At 40.7% G+C, this 22624-nt stretch overlaps 1 protein-coding gene across 1 annotated transcript in view; it reads right to left on the bottom strand.

Annotated features, from left to right (window-relative positions):
- The window catches only part of NEURL1 (neuralized E3 ubiquitin protein ligase 1), a 375254-nt gene that overhangs the window by 240795 nt on the left and 111835 nt on the right, over positions 1 to 22624 (bottom strand). Inside the window, exon 3 of the mRNA XM_044438028.1 lies at positions 19176 to 19497. Coding sequence (XP_044293963.1) covers positions 19176 to 19497 — 322 coding nt within the window. The remainder of the gene's footprint in view (positions 1 to 19175; positions 19498 to 22624) is intronic.

Genomic DNA, 22624 nt, shown 5'->3' with positions numbered 1-22624 from the left:
TTTCCTTGATTTTGCAGAGAACTGTCTTTTCTGCAGGTCCTTGCCTAGCCTCCACAAAAACAAGCTCATGGGCTTTCAACCAATAAAGGTATTTTCTTCCTGATCGAGAGTGTCCTCCTAACTCCATGAGAAAATCGGCAAAGATTTCTGTGTTATCTCGTGTGTACCATGTAGAGCAGAGACACAGCTTCATGTTTCCTCTATAGGAATAACAACCCCACTGTATTCCGTGGTGTCATCCAACTATTCTCAGGCTCATATGACAATCATGTTTTAATCACCAAAAAGGAGTAATATAGTAAAAGAAACTTGTGCAGGAAAACACAGAAGAGTGCTAAATCCATGGGAAGAGGTCAGCCCTCAAATAAACAATGCTGGTCATACATTCAAGAGCCTCCACTGCAATTTCATCTTGAAGCAAATTACTTCAGAAACCAGGAGCCTGAATTGTCTATGGGTCATTTGAAGGAAATGAATTCCATAGCTATGATGTGGAAAGGGAAGTTACACAGCTCTGTAGCCAAGCAGCTTTTGCCGAGCAGGCAGACGGGATTTGCTGCAGGCGTCTCTTGTGGACTTGCATGTTTGAGGAAACTCACCTTGAGTAGTTGTCCTCTGCAGGCAAGGCCTTGCTAGACCAAGGTAGGCTCAAATCCATTGATTTCAACTATTCCATTGACTCTTGTGAAAAGAACTACAAGCAGGGCCAAATTAGCCAAAATATCTTAATATAAATGTGTCTGATTGATACTCGTAGTCATCTGATTTGTATCCTGGCTGCTTTTCCATATACAGCGTGGTCAGAGCAGTTTGCTTACATAACTATCCTTTCTACATTTTCTCTCAAACTTCTCAATTTCATATTTAAAAGTGAGAGCGGTTTCTTTGTAGCATGAGAAACATTGATAATGTGATATGCCACATGAAAGGGAGACATTAATGTGTGGAAGATGGATGCTGGGCATCAGAACTGCTAGCAATTCCCTCAGGAAAGAACATTCATTAAGCTTACAAAGTGGCTGAAATACCATTTGTTTTCTTTCTCGTGTTCTGCCAGAATCAAGTTCTTGGGAATAGCATAAACATTCTGCCATCATTCCTTGATTTCTAAATACATATTTGTGTTATGCAAAGAAATTATTTACACTCTCCATAAACATCCTCAGCATGAAGTCCATCTGGCAGCCAGGAGAGGAGTTTGGGACTTGCTAATTTATTGACATTGTAAACCACTTTGTAATAAATAAAAAGCTCTTAATACTTATCCACAAAACTAAAGCATGTTAGCAATGTACAGTATTTAGGGTAACTCTTGGAGAAGGGAATTCATCTAGAGGAAGAAATAATTATTTCATTTCTTCTCTTCTTGACACCTAAACTGGAATATTTAGTAAGAAGTATACTGAATCACCATAAGGCTCCAAAGTTTAGGTCCACAAGTATTGATCATTACAGATTACTAATACAAAAGCGATCCTAGTCATCCCATACATCGGTGTCTCCTCTCACCATCCTACTGTGCACACACAAACATAGCAAATATGTTTGGAGAATAATGGATTTTGAAACCACGTATCAGAAAGGAGCTAACTAGGAGCTCTGGGAACAACACAAAATTCCACCAGCACAATTCTAGAAACAGTGTTTAAAAGCAACTGCCCTATAAACTACATCCCCTTAGCAGAGATTCAGCTATGATAGCTTAGATTCCTTTCTCTTGGAATGATTTCCTTCAGAAGCAAATTCCCAATCATTTTACAGATCAGAAAGCATAGAAGAGCATGATCCTGCGCCAAGCTATGCTGCTGGGCAAACTGAGAGTTGTAGTCCATTTTTCTGTCTAAAGTTGCATAGGATTGCACTTTAAATAGAAACTGGAAATATCTAAAACCTGTAACTACTCTCACAACTGACATTTTGTCTGGAAGCGAGACAGACAACTTGAAGATCTTACTAGGTCTGTATCCCTCAGATGGAAGCAGTGCTAAGGAATTGTTCTATTTTTCAAATGGAGACCACTTTTCAAATGGAGGCCACCCAATGAGATTGTTCTCCTCTCCTTGGAGGTGGGTGAATAAGTGCTTTTCTCTCCATGTAGAACCTTAAAAAATAGCAAGTGCAGTTGTCTTTGCTTGGCGGGAACTATCAGAAGCATACTTTCATTTTCAGAACTTGTCAAGTCCTTTTCCCCTGGGCTTTGGATGCTTACAGGCCTGTTTTATTCAGCAGTTATTGGCTTACCCACCAAATAACTCACCAATAGACTGCAATAGTGGTTTCAAGCCTTTGGGGGAAATTACACATAGTTTATAGCTGCTATTAATGAGACAAATGCAGAAGACAGTATTAGTAACCACATCCTGATTAGGCACTGATGTAAATTATATATCAGGCAGAAATATTAACCCTAAACATAATTTTGGCCAGCCCTTGAAAAAACTATCCCTTCAGGGACACTAAACAGAACATTCATCTTAAAGAATTAATCTCCTTTTTGGAAAAAAAAAAGTAGTATATGAAGCAAGCAGAGCTTAAAAATCAGTAAGCTAAACTTTAACAGTTATACCAGCACCATCTGGCCCCATGTAAATGAGCTCTTATGGCCAGGAGCCTAGAACAAAGAACTCATGAGGAGCTTGGACTACTTTCTAGCCACATGTACTACACATATTGGCAATGAAACAACATTTGGGGCTATTTTCAGATAAGAACAGCAACTAGGTGAGATACCAAACTGTCTCCAGAATCATGATAATACAAACAATATTATTTCTATGAAATAGTGTGGGTATAAGAAGGTGGAGATTCTCCTTGGTAAATTGTATTTCTTCCAAATTACTAAACCTTAACTGAGAAATCAAGAACAATTTTAATCAAATGCATGGAGAGATTCCAAAAGGTTTCTGTGCTGTCAGGTTGTCTCCAACTTATGGCAACCCCATGAATGAAAAAGGTGCTGCTGTTCGTCTACATATTTGTGTATTTGTCACAGTATTACACTAGATATCTACAATAACTTTCTTTGTAATGATTCACCACTTTTTATAAATAAAAGAGGTGGACTTTATATCCTCATTTCCTGTACTTAATACTTGGACTACCTTGATAGAATAGCCAGGTAACTGGATAAGTAGCATTAATTCAGTATCAAATTACAGATGAGTTCACACAGCACAATAAGACACGGTGACTTGTGCTGACTGAACCCTGCAGTGTGGTTTATGAGCTACTTAGCGGGAGTCAAACAACATGACAAAACAACCCTGACTTTGGCTTATTGTGCTTGTAAACCCAGGCAATGATTGGGTTAAGCACATCTTCTCTCAGCACTGGTCTTGTGATTAAATTTGGAGTCTCATTAAGCAGTATTTCCCTGAAAAAACAGTGGAGGAACCTCCCAGCTTCTCAGATCAAATTGCTAAACTTAAGCTAAAAGCAAAAACATCTGGAATTTTTCCTCTAGTTTTCAATAGACAATGAGAACCTGGCATCTTTATGAGATCCTGGCGTTATATTTCTGCATTGACTATTTCTAGAAGACTGTTGTTCCATGTCATTAAAGTCCTCTTCAACTTATGGTGACCCTATCAATGAAAGCCTTCCAAAATTTCCTATCCATGTCATCCATGCTTAGCTGTTCTAAATTCAAGGCTGTGGCTTTCTTTATGGAGTGAATCCACATCTTATCTGGTCTTCCTTCTGCCTTTAACTTTCCCCAGCATGATTGTCTTCTCCAGAGAGTCTTGCCATCTCATGATCTGGGTGAAGTATAACAGTCTCAGTCCTGGTTTTGATCTAGGACTCACTTATTCATATTTCTGTCCACTCAGGGCATTTGCAAAGCTCTCCTCCAGCACCACGTTTCTAATACACCCATTCTATTTCGCATCAGCTTCCTTCATTGTCCAGCCTTCACAGCCATACATAGTGATTGGGAATACAATGGTGAGAATGATCTTGGTCTTGGTCTTCAGTGAAAAATCCTTACATTTTTTCCAGCTCCTTCATTGCTGCCCCTCCAAATCTCAGTCTTTTTTGAATTTTTTTGGCTACATTCTCCCTTTGAATGCATGGCTAAGCCAGGGTATACAAAACATTTCACAATATTGATTTCTTCATTATTGTCGAGGGAAAAAATAATTGTTTTTTGTTTTTTGTCTGACCATGCAAGAGACAGGCAACACCAGCAAATCATTTAATAATTTTAAAATACTATTTATTGTAGGTGCACACTAGCAAAATAGAATGAACCTGCCTTCAGTCAGGACCAGCTGCTACAGTCATCATGCACAGCAAATTTATGCATTTAGCTTTTTGTAAAGATCAGTAACAAACATTGATGATTAAGCCAAGTGTACAAAATCTTTCATAATTTTGATTTTTTCACTGCTGATGGCAAAATTGTGCAATTCTTCTAAAAACTAGAACTGTGCAAAAAACTAATGACTTTTTGCATTCTTAATGTTCAGCTTCAGTTCAGCTTCTGCACTTTCTTCTTTCTAGAAGATTAGTATCTACAAAAATTTATTGCTTTGGCTGATAGCCATGGTTACATCATAAAATTCTTATTTATTCCTTTCTTTTAGTACATATGTACATCAACGATATTTTTATGCATCCCTATCATCACTGCAAAAGCAAAATAGGACAAAATGGAAATAGTGAATTAACATGGATAATATCAGAAAGTAAATGCTATTCCTGGTAAATTAGGAGTATTGGGACATATGATTTGAGTATCTGAGCTTACAATATTTGAGCTTGGTGTTTCCAATACCATTTGCTTGCAAGACCTTAGAACTGAGCCCTGTAGCAGAGCTGTGCTGGAATCAAGAAACTGCAGTCCTACAAAGCCTTTAAAACCCAAGAGCTGTGTTAGATCCTGACCAATTTATAAAGTAGAGAAACTGGGTTGAAATGATGTTCTAATTTATTATATTCTAATTTGTTATTTTCTTATCAGTGAGACAATTCTAGCACTGTTTTTTGCACTAACCAGAAGGAAGACAATCTGGGAGATCAGATTTCTGAATAAAAGTGAAGAATATCAACTTGAGCAAAAACAGCGAAGTGTTCTTAGATAAAGAAAAGCTTGATGGATTCAGTAGTTATATGGTGAGCATTGAAGAGAACCAATATCTTAGATCTTGTGCTAATACCTTAAAGTCAAATAGAATGGAGTGCATGGTAGTGTCATTTGGAGTAGGCTCAGAAACCACAGAGAATCTCAAAAAAATGAAGACAAATCCAATTTGTAACAGGAGCCTTGTGCGATATGTATTTTCCTCTACATTCTAAGTGATAACAAATTTAAACAGATGAGAATTCAGCCCATTCCTTGCTGTGAATATTAAAGCAAGTTTTTGATTCATTGCTCTAGTTTTAGTCAACAGTTAATATTGTATATTGTAATTGTATTTGGTCAAAAGCTAATATTGCATAAATAATATATTTGCTGTCAACTCTAGGCTGCAGCATTCAATCTGCCTGTTCTTCTGTCATTTCCAATAGCTATTCAGCCCATGAAGAAATGATGTCATTAGGAATCATTTGGTGTAAACCTTAGATATTCATGAAATCACGGCCCATAAACTCTCTCCTTGCACTTTACTGCATTCAGACTGAAAGTGGCAAATAGGAAGGCAGCAGACAGCAGTCACCTTTGCTGTTGGCCTGTTTACTGAGAGTTTCCAGGCACTTGTAGGACTGGTAAATAACATATTTACCAAAATAAGATATTTTGCATACATTATATGGTCTTCATTAAACCCAGGTGCTGTTAGTACATCCTGGTAAGTTTTTTCCACAAAGAAGCCAAGCGAAGTGCAACATTGTCGGAGGCCTGACAATTCTGCTACTATGGGAGTGCAAGCAAGTATCTAGGTATGTCAGGTCCTCTAAAGTAACTTATTGCTCTTTTGACTTCTTGTATGGTGGGATATGAGCATGCTGAGTTCAGAAGGAGAAACCAGCTGTGATTACATCTCTAGGGCCACCATAGATAGACATTCTGTGAATCTGTACCTGAACAGGTGCAAATTCTCTTTTTTACTCTGAAATACCACTTAGAGATTCTCTCTCTCTCTCTCTCTCTCTCTCTCTCTCTCACACACACACACACACACACACACACACACACACCTTGCTTTTACTCACTGCAAGCACACAAAACACACTCTTTTTTCATAATCTCTCCAGCCTGTGTCCACACTGACATACAAGAACACAACCCTCCCCAGTCCTCCATCTATTTCCCAGCTGACTCTCCTGGCCCTGCTAGCGTCACCGATCCCACTGTGAGCTTACCGCTGCCCTACTCCACCTAGTACTCTCTTTAATCCCCTCCCCAGCTCACCAGACAACAGTGACAGGGGACTCTCTTTCTTTCCCCTTTTTCTTTCCTAGTGGTTGGACATGCCACATAGGAGAGCACTGGCCTGCAGCTGCCCCACCATCTTCATTCCCAGATAAGATCTTTGAGCTCCACCATGTAGCTCTGAGGCATTCATGAGAAAGAAAGAAAGAAAGAAAGAAAGAAAGAAAGAAAGAAAGAAAGATGGTGGTGGTGGCTGGAGGCCCTCACTTTGCTGTGAGGTGATCCCAGTTGCTGGTAAGAAAATATGTTCACTGAAAGGTGTTCAGGTAGCCTGCAGATGTGATGATGTTATCTACTCTTGCTCTAACTTATTGATAATCTTTGTTGCCTTTTTCTGCATCTTGCACCTCTTCTCAGTCCTTCTATGCCTTAACGGTTCTAAATAATTTAGTCTTATTAGGAAGCCTGTCACTTTATTGCACACTCCTAATTCTAATAAACTTCAGTATGGAGCTGATTAGCGATAATGCAGATTGGCCTACAGGATAGTTTGAACTGTGATCACTCTTTACCATATTTCCTTTGCTTTGGAAGAAAAAAAGAAGCTGTGAGCCAACAGTGCACATCTCTGTATCAATTTGGCAAGGTGCCATTTTGTCAACTAAAATACCTTCTTCACTGCCTAGCTCTCTTATTAAGCAACTGGGTTCTCCTCAGGACAAAGAGCTGAGTAACAACATGTTCATCATATCTGCAGAGGCTGTGGAAACAAGACCTTTCAGTTCAGTAAGTAGCTATTAGCCCTTGGAAACAGGTGGCTTTTGTAGTAAACAATGTAAAACCTGTTTTAGAAAACCATTAAAAATTAGATACTATAAATTGTTGGTGTCTAATCGAAACATCTAAAAGTCATTATTCTGGTTAATTTCAAACACAGTAAACTGCCCTCCTGCTGTTTCTGAATGAGAGAGGGATAATGATTTGATGTTACATATAAGCCTCTCTTTAAGCAAACTTAATTCAGAACTCAAAATGGACAGAAAAACGCATCAGGGACTGTTCAACACACAGGTTGCGCAAGCCACTGCCATTAACATGTTTTACCGCTTCAGTGGGATACACATTTTCACCCAACCCTATTAATTTTCTGAGCTCACAGTTGCAAATCTGACAGCTAAGCTTTCATGTACATTCAGTTCTGCCAGTGTCCATGGTCATTCCAATAGGGATGGAAAGGATCACACATATTGGATGAGTGGTGAATATGTGTTAACATATGATGGCCTACTTTACAAACAATGGCAGACTCTGTGCAGGTTCCTACCATGTTTGGCCATAGGACCAAATTGCAGAACCTGGATCAAGAGATACCCTAACAGAAAAGAGAAATCAAATACTTTTTTTTTCATGCCATCATCTGATCATTAGAGTATGTAATCTGATCACGACTGTCTAGTGCAGGAAATAGCAGTGTGGGAAAGTTTGAACTGAAGTGACTGCCAACATCAGCCAACATTAAAGAAAGGCTGATCCATTCATATCCTATTGTTAACATTTTCCCATCTTTAGTTTTCACCCAAATCAAATTGACTGTATCCGGGACTTAAGACAGGGTTGCAAAACTGCTACCCCAAAAGGTTCCTCAATCTGGCCTGTACTGCAGGCCTTGGGCTTCAAGCCCAATCCCTTGTAGGAATCACCTTGGAGTGCATCCCTATGCTACTCTCTCCAGTCTGAAAGCAGAACCTACACTGCAGATTCCCCTGCAGATGCATGCTGGAACTCCCTCTGGTTTCTCTGATATCCAATTGGAAATAGCAGCAAGTACGTTGGGTGGTAGCCACTGAGACTCACCCACATGTAGGAAGAGCAGCCAGGGGCTCCATGCAAACAAGTGAGCCCCAGTACCTCTCATCACCTTATCTTTGATCTAAGAGATAGCAGTGGGGACGTGGGAAGACCTGGGTCCCTTTCTTCGTACTGTGAAAAGGCACGATTTCCTGCCTCCTTTAAGTGCTCAAGGAAAAAAGTTGGTAGATGACACCAGGGTGTGGGGAATGTCATCTGACCTCACCCTGGACTTTTGGGGGGATCCTACACACACACATGCCAGAAAATTTTTCTGCATCCTTGGCTTCAGCCATGTTGCCCAATAATTTAGGCAGAAGAAAAACAACAGGAGGAAAAAACATGCAATAGCGAAACCAGCACTTTCCAACAACAGACACAAATATCTGATCCTTGAGGTACGATCAGTAAGAAATCCATGACTACTACATTCCTAAACTCCAATGTAGGACATTACAACTTTCAGCTGCTTTGACCATCTGCTACAATGGTCACTGCAGATTTAATTTGTGAACACCCCACACATTAGTATTTCAAAATCCTCTTGCAATATTGCCAAGTCTTCAGCTACAGGTTCTTTGAGGAACAAAAAATTGAAGCTAGATTATTATAAAGTAGCCTTGCATCCAGTTCTGTTCTCAGCTGGACCACCCACAGACAAAAAAGCAGAGATACTGTGCACAAAAACTGATCATAGATACACAGAAAGGATATTAAATCTGCAGGCTGTATGGCACTAATCTGCCTTCCTGAGAAAATAACAGCCAGTACATTTCTGACTCATGCTCATTTTGTTTCAAGGACTCCAGCTGGGACGTCAATATATATATAAAATACAAAGAAAGGAAAGAAATCCAATTTTCATGGCTGCACCATGATGAATTGATTCTCAGCACAAACTGGAAAAGGTCTGAAATTACATAAAGTTGCGTTCACTTTAATATGGATTTTCATTCCACAATGTGGAAAGAGAACACTCTCTGGCATACCCTTCCTGAAAAACTGGGGTCAGAAAGTAATTTCTGGGCCTGAGTGGGACCTTCCTTTCCTGGTGGCATCTCATTTTTAAGCTAATTTTTCTAATTATTTTTACTAATTTAAAAAAAACTGCATCAGCAAACCAAATTAGCTATAAATAATTGAGAACAGACAAGTAAATCTGGTATTAAGGGGAGATGTCATCACAATTGACAATCACTTATTGCTGTTGCACTCCCTTTGCCAAGGCAAAAAATAAGGACGCCCCTTCATAAGTGACCAGTGAACATGTGTACAAAGGCCTAGGTTTTCACTCTGCCTGTCTTTTCCACGAGTGCTCTTTCTTCATATGGACCTCTATAATACTTGCCAACTCAGCTTGCAGTAGAAACTTTCTGACCCATAGAACCCAGTTTAATGACACAAAGTCAGTGAGCTGACACTGGTAGTAACAAGGAGCCCTGTGATGGCATGCTATGCCCACAAACCAAAATCTGGATGCTAGAAGCTAAGATCAGGAGCCTGGCTTCTGAGTCTTCTCAGCAGAAAGCATCAAAAAGGGGAAAGTATATAGAAGGGTTCACACATGAGAAAGACTTGTGGGATTGTGCTAAGCGGTTTTCCAAATTGGCACTTTTTTTCCCAAGGTAAAAGAGTCAGGTTTGTTTCTGACAGGGCGAAAACAGAGTGCGGGGAGTGCTCAACCTCATACACTTTTTGAGAGCTGAGGTAGTCAGCTCTGGTACTTCCTGTTCCTAGCACATAGCTATACCCTTGGAGACAGCTGCTAGAATCTACATCTCTTTCTTAAGAAGATCTTGCAACTACATCCCTATTCATGGGTTTATGTAAACCTTTACCATGGTGTTATTTATGAACATTGTGGCCTGCTTTATAAAAGTCTGCCTTCAGCTGCAGGAGGGCTGGGCAGATGGCTCAAAATTCCAGCCAGATGATGCTTCTGTCCTGCCTCACTGAGGACCACCAGCCTGTGGGTGTGCATTCCATGATGCTGGCTCCCCAGTCAGACAGGCAAGCATCCATGGTCAGAAGAACAGTTGAGGGAAATTCCAGGGGGACAGTACTGCCAGTTACTAAAAATGAGACCACTGTAATTCACTCAGTGCAGTGGTACCCTTACAAAATTTTTGCAACCGGCAAAATGCATTAGTAAGGCTGCTGATAGGAGGCCAGCCTTATATCACATTATACCAGTATTGCAGAAACTAAATTGGCTCCCAGCATGATTCCAAGCTCAACTCAATTTTATAGCCTTCTATGGTTTGGAATCTGGATATCCTAAATATGAGCCAGTGTGGTATGTGACCAGAATATTAGATCTTGGTTCAAATCCTCACTGAGCCAGGCAACCCACTGGGCGGCTAAGGGCCAGTCACTGACTTGTAGCCTAACCTACCTCAAAAGGTTGTAATGAAAGCATGAGTGAGAAGAGAAGAATCATGTAGTCACCTCTTTGGCGCCTTATAGGAAGTGGCAGATATACATATATCAATCCATCCATCCATACAATTTCTAGATGAACATCTATGTGAACCTGCTAGCATCTAATGGTCAACACAGCATCTCTCCACCTTTATGCATTCCTCCACTTGGCAAGATGCAAAAAACAGAGATGGGGGCATTTTCTTTACAATTCAATAGACATGGCATGAAGAGGGAAAAGGGATGAGATGGAGAAGAAAATATTAAAATTAGGTACCAGGATCACCACATGACACCATTTTTTGAATGGAGAAGCAAAATGGCAGTTGGTCTTATGCTAGCAGAGAAAGAGAGGCATGATGTCACCTTTTTCTCAAATGCCACAGCATGGAATGGCTGCTAATGGAGGAGCTATGGTGGTCACTTATGAATCAACATGCTACCCCCCCCGCCACCCCCCAAAAAAGGAAAACAGTTCTTCTGGTTATTCATCATAAATTGGAACTGGACAGCATATCCCATCCAACAGAGGTCAGTCCTCTGAAAAACCTTCCATTAGAAGACTTTCCTCTGTAAAGAGGACTGGCCATCTGAGGAGGACTCAGCAGGCTTATAGAGAAGGCCTTGTTTTCTCACCTCTCCTTCTTCTGAAGCCAAGGGTGATATACTCCCTGTGAAAATTCTGTTCCATAAATTCACATACCATAAAAATTGGCACTGGAATTGGAAGGCATATATTACACTAAGCAGTGGTCATTTTTGGAATGTATACAGCTCTGATGCAACACTGATGTTAATTATGAGGCATGTATGTGTGTCAGAGTAGTACAACAATGAAACCAATGACCTCAGGAAATTGTGGGCTCTCCCACACCAGAGTCATTCAAGGTGCATCTGGACAGCCATCTGAGAGGGATGGTTTAACTTGGAGTCCTGCACTGAGCAGGGAATTGGGCTTGATGGTCCTCTGGCCCCTTCCAATTCTACTATTCTATGATTCTATGGCCCATGTGAATGCAGCATACAGGTTTAATTAATATCAATTTAAGAACTTTAAGCACATGCACAGCAGATAAAAACAATGTTTTCTGAGGTCAAACTACTCTGCTTAATAATCTGAAGAGTATTAAGGCAGATTGCAACAATTATCTCTAATAACGTTTTTATTCCAAGCCTTTCATTTACTTTCACTCTAGGTTTAAGAAGTTGTAATGTGAACAGTGTCACCCAAAATAGCAAGCATTACATAATAATCAATTAAGATGATGTAGTTTCTCCTTTCAACAATGGAACAAAATATCAGTTTGCAAATACTCAGTGGCATCTCTATACTTGAATTCAAAATATCAGCTTCTGTATACCAGGAAAGTAATCCTATGTAATCTGTTTTTAGTAGCTAATGTTTTCTACTTAATGTTCTATTCCATTATCCTGATGTCTTTTTATAAATAAATAAATAAATCCTTCAGGATATTGAAAAACCTGCAAATCTAGTATCTGTGGAAATGATTTTAGGTCTGTAGCTCAGAAGTGGTGCACAGCATGCTTAGTATGCAAAAGGACTCAGAAGTTTCAATTCCTTGCATCTCTAGGGCTGGAGGTCTGCCTTCTGAAACCACGGAGAATAACTGCCAGTCAAGCTAGAGTAGATATTACTGAGCTATATAGACCAACAGTCTGTTTTGGTATAAAGGAATGTCCTGTAAGTCTATCAGAATTACTGCATTTTTCGCTCTATAAGATGCACTTTTTTCCCCCTCAAAAGTAAGGGGAAATGTCTGTGCATCTTATAGAGCGAATGTGTGTGTGCCCAATGCCCGGGACGCTGCCGGCCCACCTGCACCATGTGGCACCACCTGGCTGGCACGCGCTCGGTGCTCCCTGCTTGGCCCCCCCCCCTCCGGCGCAGGTGAGAGCTGTGCTGCTCAGGGGGAGCGGTGCGGAGGAGGAGGAGCCGTGGGCTTTAACCCGCCGGCTGCACGGAGAGATGGACTGCTCTCCCCCACCACCCGGGAAGACCTGTCACCGCCGCGCCACCCGGAAGACCACTGCCGGCACACTGCCAGCCCGGCTGCACCATGTGGCACCACCTGGCCGGCACGCGCTCGGCATGCCCTGCTCCGCCCCCCCCCCCCGGCGCAGGTGAGAGCTGTTAATCACAGGTCGGTGTGTGTTTTCAAATGGCAACCCGTCTTTCAATGAAGCCCATGGGGAAGTGATGGAGAATGTGCCTGTGATTATCAGGAAGCTTTCCATGGATCCCTCCTCTAAAAACTAGGTGTGTCTTATGGTCAGGTGCATCTTATAGAGCGAAAAATACGGTAGATGCATTAATGTCAGTGGAACCATAGAATTGTCCAGAATTTGAAGACACACAGTATAATGTGTTTTAATAAACCTTCACAATTTCTAACATTAGCTGTATGCCAGTTCAAGCACTTTAGTGCCCCAGATGGGCTTTAACTATTTATGATCCACTATATGTTCCATATAAGCAACAAATGTAATCCTTCCTTTCTTCTTCTTCCAGGTATCATGCAAGAAATCAAGTTTATAACTCTCAGTTAACAGTATGTCCAAATGTATATGTAGACTATGCATTTACACGCTGGGCTGCAGACATTTCCATTGTTCACATAAGAACCAGAAATGCATGGAAAGGAAAACCAAGTACTTCCTTCCACTCATCTTTTTTATTGAATTCTGTAAAATGACCCTATAATTCACACTGGAAGCAATAAATTATGTAACTCTCTAGTGTGTCTTTATGAATAAGTTTCTTCTCTTGGGCACATGGATATAGCTTTCAATGAGTTAACAAAATAAATGAGAACAGAAGTGAGAACCGAATGTGTATTTTCAAGGGCATTATTCGTCCTTGGTATGTAAGGAGAAAGGGGTGTTCCCAGAGCAAGTACTCTGACCCTCCCGAGTTTTCCTGTCCAAGGCATTTCATTAAAAGCAGCACAAAAAAGAGAAGTGAGTGTAAAAACGATGATGAATAATATGTCAACGGCCACCTGAGCTTTGACATCACATAATGAAGAATCAAGACACATAACGAACAAGATTAAGAGGCTTCAACACAATTGCCAAGATTAAAGCCTGCCAAAGGCAATTGGAACACACTATAAATAAATGTCTGAGCATTAATGCCCATTTCATAAGCTCATTCTAAGTGGAACTGGAATCTGAATTCCAGTGGCAGGTGTCTAAGAGCGCAATCCTATGCAAGTTTAAATAGCAAAAGACCTTTAACTTTCTCAGTCAGGTTCGGAGTTGTAGTGCATTTTTCTGCCTAAACTTGCATAGGATTGCACCTTAACTCTATTAATTACGCTGCATTTAACTAATGGGCAAGGACAAGATATCTGCAGGATTCTCTTGTCACTCACTCTCAATTTAAAGAGTGACAAGTTTAATTTTTTGTGAAACCGAAAGGAGGTAAATATATTGCTTTTGGAGTCAAAGCTTGTTACAAAACTATGGAGGATTGGAATTTTAATATTTATTTTTAAAGGACAGAAATTTCCATAAAAGTTTAGCATCACTACCCAACTAACCAAGGCAGTGGAGCCCAAATTTTTCTGTCTCAGAAATCATTTCCAGCATCTTGCTGATGAGCTCAGCAAAGGACATATTGGAAATAAAAACATAATGATTTTAAATGAAATTTAACCAAAAATGTATGAAGCCTTATAAATGTTCAGAGCATGATACTATTACTGTTGGGAATCTCATTTTAAGCATTGATAATGTATATAAATAGCAGCATTGTCTATGAGAAAACTGAACACAGCTATAGATCTAATAAGATAGCTTGCCAAGTGTGCTTTTCCAGTACAACCCAAATGCTTTCCTACCATCGGTATTCTATCCGAATATCAGCACTGTAAGCCATTGTTCTGTACATATGAAAGTTTCACAATATAATCTTTTCTAATGGAGTTATGGTCCAGCAGTCTTGTGAATAGCTCAACAGATACACTGCAACCCACTTGTGCAGAATTTTTCACTATGTACTGACTGGGATCACACGATATGACAACCATAGTTGTCTGTCTTTTCAAGCAAACCTAGTGCAGGTCATCTACTGTGAGTGGGTTTTTTTCAAACTAGTCACATTGACTAGGTTCAGATGACACAATAAACTACACTCCAGGGTTGAGTATAGGTCTTGAACCTTGGGTTGTTGCTGAAATGTAGGTTATATTGTTTTGTTTGAATCTGGTCAGGATAAAAAACTCAAAAGCAAGCCACAGTTCACAACCAAATAACAAACCATCAGTTGTGTTCAAGGCTAAAAATCTATGCTTCTTAGCTCAGTTGTGTTTAGACAACACAGTAATTCGTGGTTCAACAACAACCAGCACTTAACCCACAATAAGTCCTGGAGTGTGGGTTAGTCGAACCTAGTCAGTGAGAACCAATGAACTGTTACCATGGTTGCATGTTTTCTTTTCTGAACTTGGATGACTGTTTGCACCATGGATAAAGACCGTTAGCCAATGGCTAGCTTAGCAAGGGAGGCAAGAAACCCCTTGCTGCTCTTTCTGAACTAACCTGACTGTTGCCCGAGCCAGCCACCCCCAAGTCCCCAAGGAGCCCTTGGGAATGGCTGGCACTGGCCTCTTCCCGCCTCCCTACGGCAATGCAGAGCTGTTCGTTTGGTTCATTGGAACGCTTCCCAGAACATCCAGCTGATTATGGCAGATCACCCTAATGGGTTGTTATGATATGCAAATCTTCCCATTAAGTCATAGTGATACCTCTGTTTTGAATTATTCCACAGGATAATTCGTATACAAAATCACAGTCATGTAATCTTTAAAGTGTGAAAAAGATTGTAGTGTTAATTGGCCTTGAATTTTAAACAGTCCAACCTCAATAGTTTAACGTTCATTTTTGAGACTGCATCAAAAGTGTTCAGAAGTTCCCAGTTCACAGGGAATGAGATTTAATGCACACTAAAATGATTTCTAACACTATGCATTTATTGTACAGTAAAACAATCCACCAAACACTATCTCAGAATCAGCACTGCAACTAGGTAACTGTAGACCCTAGTCTCATCTTCTGGGGTCCTTTGGTGCCAGCCATCTGTATTCCTTCAGTTGTGAAACACACAATTCACACAATTAATTTCTTTTTCTTCCCATTATGTAACATTCCATGCCTTATACCTGCTTCTATATTCCTCATTTGTTAGAGGGGGGGGAAACAACCCATGCTTAAAAATACTCTAAACATGTGCAGCTGGGCATTTTAAATTCACTGAAATCATATAATTGTTAGGAAACAGAAATACAATGGAGCTGTCTTTCTGATGCGAAAAAATACAAAATTCAGATGTATCTTCTGCTGCCCTGATGTGAAGCATGTTACCTTAAGAACATAGGAATGTAAGAAAAGCCATGCTGGATCAGACCAAGGGTCCACCTAGTCCAGCATGCCATACACTCGGTGGCAAACCAGCTTCCTACAGGATCCCTCAGGCAGGATAGGTTCAAGGAGCTTGGGCCTCCGCCTGACCAAGCTCCTCAACAAGTGGTGAATGCAGGCATGCCAGCCCTGGTAAAGGAGGGAGTGCACAGCCAGCATGGCTAGTAGCTGGGAGGGATAGCCTCCCCCCTCAGGAATGCCTTTTAAAGCCATCCAAATTGGTGGCCTTGACCATCTCCTATTTATGGCTAGCATGAGGTTTGCCTTCTTCACAGCAGCTGCACACCGTGCCAACATTTTCATCGAGCTGTCCACCAGTACCCCAAGATCCCATTCTTGCTCAGTCATTGCTAGCTCAGATCCCATCAGCCTCTACCTGAAGTAGTGTGGGGTTTTTGCCCCAACATGTATTACTTACACTTACATGGAACTGCATTTGCCATTTTGATGCCCTTTCTCCCAGCTTGGAAAGATCCCTTTGGAGCTCATCACAATCCCTTTTCATTTTAACTACCCTAAGAAGTTTAGTGTCAGCAGCAATCTTGGCCATTTCACTACCCACTTCTAAATGCAGATCATCACTACCCACTTCTAAATGAATAGATTGAAAAGCATTGGTCCCAGTAATTCTGTGAGCCTCCATTGGGAGATGTTGCCATTTCTCCCCACCCTCTCTCTTCTGTTCTTTAACCAGTTAGTGAGGATGCTCTCTGCTTTTATACCATGACTGCTTAGCCTTTTGGAACTCCAAGTAAGCAATGCCTACTGGATCACACCTGTCCATGTGCTTATTGACATTCTCAAAGAACCCCAATAGGTTAGTGAGACAAGACTTCCCCTTGCAAAAACCATGCTGATTTTTTTTTAATCACAGGTTGTCTCTCTGTGTGCCCACTGATTCTTCCTATGTGCCTAAAATGCTTTCAAGCAGTTTACCCAGAACATAAGCTAACTGGCCTGTAATTACCCCTCCACCATCCTTTAAAAAAAAAAAAAATGGTATTGCATTAGCCATTCTCCTGTTCTCTGGTGCAAAGACTTGTTTTGGTAGGAGGGTCAGAAATTTCATGCTTCAGTTCTTTGAGAACTTGAGGATGGATACCATCTGGACCAGGTGATTTGATGATTTTCAGTTTGTCAATAAGGTTGAGAATTTCATCTGTTGTCACTACTATCTGCCTTAATTGCTCTGACTCCTTCCATAAGCTCAGGAACAGGTATCTGCTCTGCATCCTCTGCTGTGAAGACTGATGCAAAAAATCATTCAGCTTCTCTGCAATTTTCTCATCTTCCCCTCCCATCCCACACACACCTAAGTGCTCCTTTAATTCCATTATCGTGCAAAGGTCCAGCGGCTTCTTTAGCTGCTTCCTTTCTTTTGATATATTGATATGTTTAAAGAAGTCTTTATTGTTGGTGTTCACAATATGCTCTTTAAACTGTTTCCTTGCTTCTCTGATTGTCTGCCTGCATTTCCTTGTGCAAGCTTGTGGTCCTTTCAGATGTTTGGGCAAGACTGCAATTTTTTGACGGAAACTTTGCTCTCCCTAATAGCTTCCTTGACTGTGTATTAACCATGCATCACTTTATATTTGCTTACACTGAATATGCTTACAATGAACAATTAACCTTATCTTATACTTTGGAATAAGCACAATATATTTTAAAGGGAAAAATAGTAAAATAGGCATCTATAATCATGTACATCTCAGGCCAACTTTGCCCTGACTATAGTTTCTTTAAAAAGAGAAAAAGAAACAAAAAGGAGTGATGCCAGCCTGTTTGCCAGCCTGCCCCTGCCCTGCCATCACCTGCTTCTCTCCAAGGGGTCATTTGGGAGGCTCCTACCTCATGTGCTTCAACCCCAAGATTCAAGACATAGATGCACCACTGGTCAGACTCTAGGGAACACATTCAGTTTTATAACATAATATCTTTAAGAACAACAATTTCATTTAAGTACAAACAAGAACACACTAGCCATCCTTTCAGGTAAAGCAAGGGCCACACATAGGCTGTGAAATACATTTTCCTATGTCAGATGCAAGAGAGATGACTAAGATAAAAGAGAACTCTTACAGTGTACATTCCATGTTTCAGAATGTGCAGCAATAGTCTGTCACAACAAAAAATCTTATTATTAATGATATTTATTTTCGTAGTAATTTATTACTTCCAACCCCACTGTGTTTGCTTGGCCTTGCATGTCCTCAGGAACAAAAGTGTAAAGTTCACAAGGGTGGAATCAAGCAGAATTTTTGAAGAACAAACACATTCTATTCCATAATACAGGCAGAATCTGGCTGAAAAACTACAGGAGTTTCTTTAGCATGCCAGTTTTACTCAGCCACATCTAAGAACAAAGATGGAAGGTGACATACTAAGGCTTAGATTACCAGCATATGAACTGAACCATTTTCAGTCATCCACATCAGTTTAAAACTACATAGTCAGCTAAAGATCATGTTGCACTGTCTCCAGAAGGGTAGCTGGGTTAGTCCATGGCAGCAAAACCAGCACAAAATCTTGTAGCGCCTTAAAGATTAACAGATGTGTTGTCATTGAAAGGTAGAACACAAGCTTTGAATAGAGAAGGGCCTAGGTTCAGTCGTGCACCTCTGCTTAAAGGGGTTCGGCAATCAGAAATATGGATTTCTTCAGCTTGAAACACTGGAGAAGCACCAGCACCCGAAGCAACGTGCACTAGGCCAGATGGACAAAGACTCTGACCAGAAAGGAAGCTTCCTCCATAGCATGGGTCAACTGGCAACACCACATCATGCTTGAGGTAAGCGAGTGGTTGGCTGCCTAAGTCTGTTGAGGCATGACACACACACACCTTCCCATGAATGATAAAGAAGACTCTAGTCCATTTGCCGCACGACATCTGTTAGCCCTTAAGATGCCACAAGTATTTTTGCTATTGAATGGTATGTGCAATATGTACAACCCTTCTCTTTCCAGTTATATCATTTTGGGAAGTGACATCACCAGAAATAGTAAATTCAGATTCCTTTGCTAGGCCAGGTGAATGATGTTGACTAATTCAGGTAAGACACACGAAGAAGAGAAGAATTCTATGGGCAGTGCACTATTGCAGTTTCCCACACCAAACCCACCAAGCCCACATTTTCAAATCTGCACCTACCTAGTAGTTGCACTCCACGTGTGAGTCCATAGACATCAATCAAAGCCCACAGTGGTTCAGTGGTCCTTACCCCACTGAAGAATAACATGGCAGCAGAGTCATTAACCCGATAAAATACACGTCCCTTTTTGTCCACCCAGAATGCTATGATGTTTCCTTCATTTGCAAACTCTTCTGGGAGGGCCTTGGCCCAGAATCCACTCTGAGAAACTAGGTCTGGACATGCATACTTGGGCAGGGTTTCTGGGTTAATCCTAGAGGGATCCTTAGAGGTAAATCCAAGTCGAAGAGCCCCGCTCCAACAGCACTGCTTCTTTGTGATCTAAAGGGGGAAACAGCAACAGAATCAGTACATTCACCTTGCATTTTTTTTTATTCAGTGTGTGTAGATGATGGAGAATAAAGGTATGTGATGCATTAGTCATTGCGATGATGGAGAAAGGTTTGCATATATGAGAAGGAGGAAGTTAGAGATCTGGTCCAGTGCAAGTTATGTGAACCTACTGGTTAAGAATGTGTTGTGAGAATGGAAGTTGTAGAAAGAACTTACTGATTGCTCTGAGTACAGTATGAGAGGAATGAGGAAGTGGTGCCAAATAGCAATACACTGTGTGGATTCTTCAATCTACACAGTGATATTCAGCGACAATTTCTTAGGGATTCAGTGTTCTTTGAAACCAGTTCATACAATTCACTTTTTCTGTGTTCTGTTTTGACTGTTCCTGCATAGACCTTCACAGAGATACAGCCAGCAGAAATTCCCATGATCACTGCAACAAACAAGGATAGGTCATTCAGCCATTAGCTTTTCTGACTCCAGGTTCACCCACAACTTCCTGATAACATGGTTGGACTGTTCTGTGAGCACTGAAGTGTTTTCTTGCTGTTATGGATACACAAGACATATAGGTTCTGCCTTTCAAATGTCTTGCTAAACATACAGCTGTTAGCTATGCTGGGAGAGGCATGCGGGAGTTATAGGCCATTTTTTGGTCTCAGTCTTCATAAAGTTATGCCCTGAGTTACCCTTTTCACAAATGAAAAATTAAAACCCATTCTTCTAAACCAATACCAAAAAGCTGACCGCAGATTAAGTGAGAAGTATTTTAAGAAGTCTTGCAGTCTGCAGAAATAGACACATAATGATGATGCATGAGAGTTTAATAAAGAAAATAAGCATTGTAATCTGGGACTGGCAGTAAGTTTTGATGACAGGAGCAAGAGTGTATCAATTTTTTGATCTAGAGCTTCTCCAGATGGCAGCAATGTTTAGCAACAAAAGTAAACAGTGAACACAATAAAGATATACAAGAAATTGTGTTCAGTCCAACTGGGACCATCACATTGATTAATTTCTTTTTGGTAGGATCTGCTCTAGGGCCATTTATCATTGCTGAAGCTTGGCTCTTTCACAACAAGTTAAAGGTGCCATTGAAATTAGGGTTCCACATGACCTTTAATGTAACACCATATCCTTGTAAACAATAATGGTTATTGCTACAGCAGAAGCAAATAACAGCATCAGAGTGAGAATCTACGAATGCTTGTTCAGGAGTAAGTCCTGTTTAGTGTGATGGGATCTTCTCTTAGGAAAATGTGCTAAGTTTGCTGTCTTATAAAATCAATCCCATAACTGCCCAGCAATGAAAAAAGAGGGGGGGGAAATCTACTTCTCCATCCCCGCATGACAAGCAGGGCCATCCCCATACAAATATTCCCACTGCATTCAGGTAGCTGTCCATGAGTTGGGGAGCAAATGCTCCTGATACAAAAGACACTCACTGCCTTACCAACTTTAGTCAGAGAGGTCCCCAGAGAGGTCCGCCTGGCGCCGTCGTTATTTGTTTTTCGGCGCCAGGCGAAGACTTTTATTTAAGCAGTATTTTAAATGTTAATATTATTGAATTTTATTTGGCCAGGGCGGCTTGTTTTATATTGTATGTTTTATATTATATATTTGTATTTTAATGTATATATTTTAAAATGTTATTTTAATTTGTTGTTGTAAGCTGCCCCGAGGCTTCGGCGAATGGGGCGGCATAAAAATGATTTAATAAATAAATAATAAATAAATAAATAAGGCATATTTGCTCAAACAGCACATGTCCAGTAGGGAAAGGAGAACAAGGAGAGGAGAGCCTAAAATTTCAGTGCACACACCGAGCCTGGGTTGCTAAATGCATGTGCCCCAGCTGCATCTGGCCTCAGCCATGGAAGCAGAAATTATAGCAGCCAAGAGGAAAAGGTACTTGCTGCTGCTCATGTTTTTGGCAGCCAGATTGAGCCCCTGGAGGTTCTCTCTTGGCTCCTGCAGTCCTTATGCCAAAATCAGTTCTTTTATGTGCCCAATTCCATTCCTTTCTCCCTGTAATCGGGGCAACAGGAAATGCCAGGGGCTGTGGAAGCAAGGAAACAGGAGGAAGGAATAAGATCCTCAAAATAATAGAAGAGAAGCACAAAGAACGGTATATGTTGGAGTGATTTAACTTGCTGTCCCATTCTTTAAAATAGGATGCAAAACTTCAAGCCTGTAGACTTTGTCTGGCCCATGTGACCAGATCCACTCCCTTTTCCCCAACCATTGGCCATTTGATGTTTTCCAAGCCTTTGTGTAGCTATTTCCCTATTTTAAAAGGTTCCAGTGCATGTTCTAAGGCAGACCTGGGCATTGTATTGCCCGCGGGCCACATCCAGCCCGATGGCTGACCCTGACTGGCCTGCATGAGGTCACTGGCAATTTAAAAGTCAATGCAAATATATATCGTCGTAATATAGATGCAAGCAATACAACTGCACTGCTTTTATTTTGAAGGATCTGCCAAATTGATTTGAATTTATTGCTTTTCATGTAATGTTAATGTTAATGTTTTTGTGAATATTCATTAAATAGTGTTGTTCTGTACTCCACATTTTCATTGTATCATTGTAATGTTTCATTTACTGTTTTTATAGAGATATATATTGAGCAGAGCTGTAAGTGTATTGGTCCGGTCCTTAACAACTGTCAAAGTTCCTCATGTGGCCCCATAGGAAAATTAATTGCCCACCCCTATTCTAAGGCATAGTTCCCGGCAATAAGCGTTTAGCATTACAGCATGCATGTACTGGATATTTTGGCCCTGCTCATTTTGTTGTCAGATCCACCCTCTACTGGAATACCCCCACAAATCCAAGCTTCTCCAATGGAATTTGGTTATCAGGTGGAAACACATTCTGCACCTATGCTCTTTAAAACCTGAACTTTCCACAGGTTGAGAAACAATGAACAAACAACAGGGAAATGACATGGGCAAATAACCATATTAAACTAATTTTGGTTCCCCACCCTTATCCTTGCAAATGCTCAAAAGGCTTCTAGTAAATCAACTCAATTCTTGAAAGGTATGCCAAATGGCTATGTTTAGCAAGTCTCTTATGCTCGTAAAGACCACATTTGCCTCTGCTTTACT

Source organism: Varanus komodoensis, unplaced genomic scaffold (assembly GCF_004798865.1).
Source record: "Varanus komodoensis strain SLA01 unplaced genomic scaffold, ASM479886v1 scaffold1, whole genome shotgun sequence".
NCBI lineage: Eukaryota > Metazoa > Chordata > Lepidosauria > Squamata > Varanidae > Varanus > Varanus komodoensis.
The sequence above is the reverse complement of the archived record's forward strand: the minus strand, read 5'-3'. Positions and strand labels throughout refer to the sequence as shown.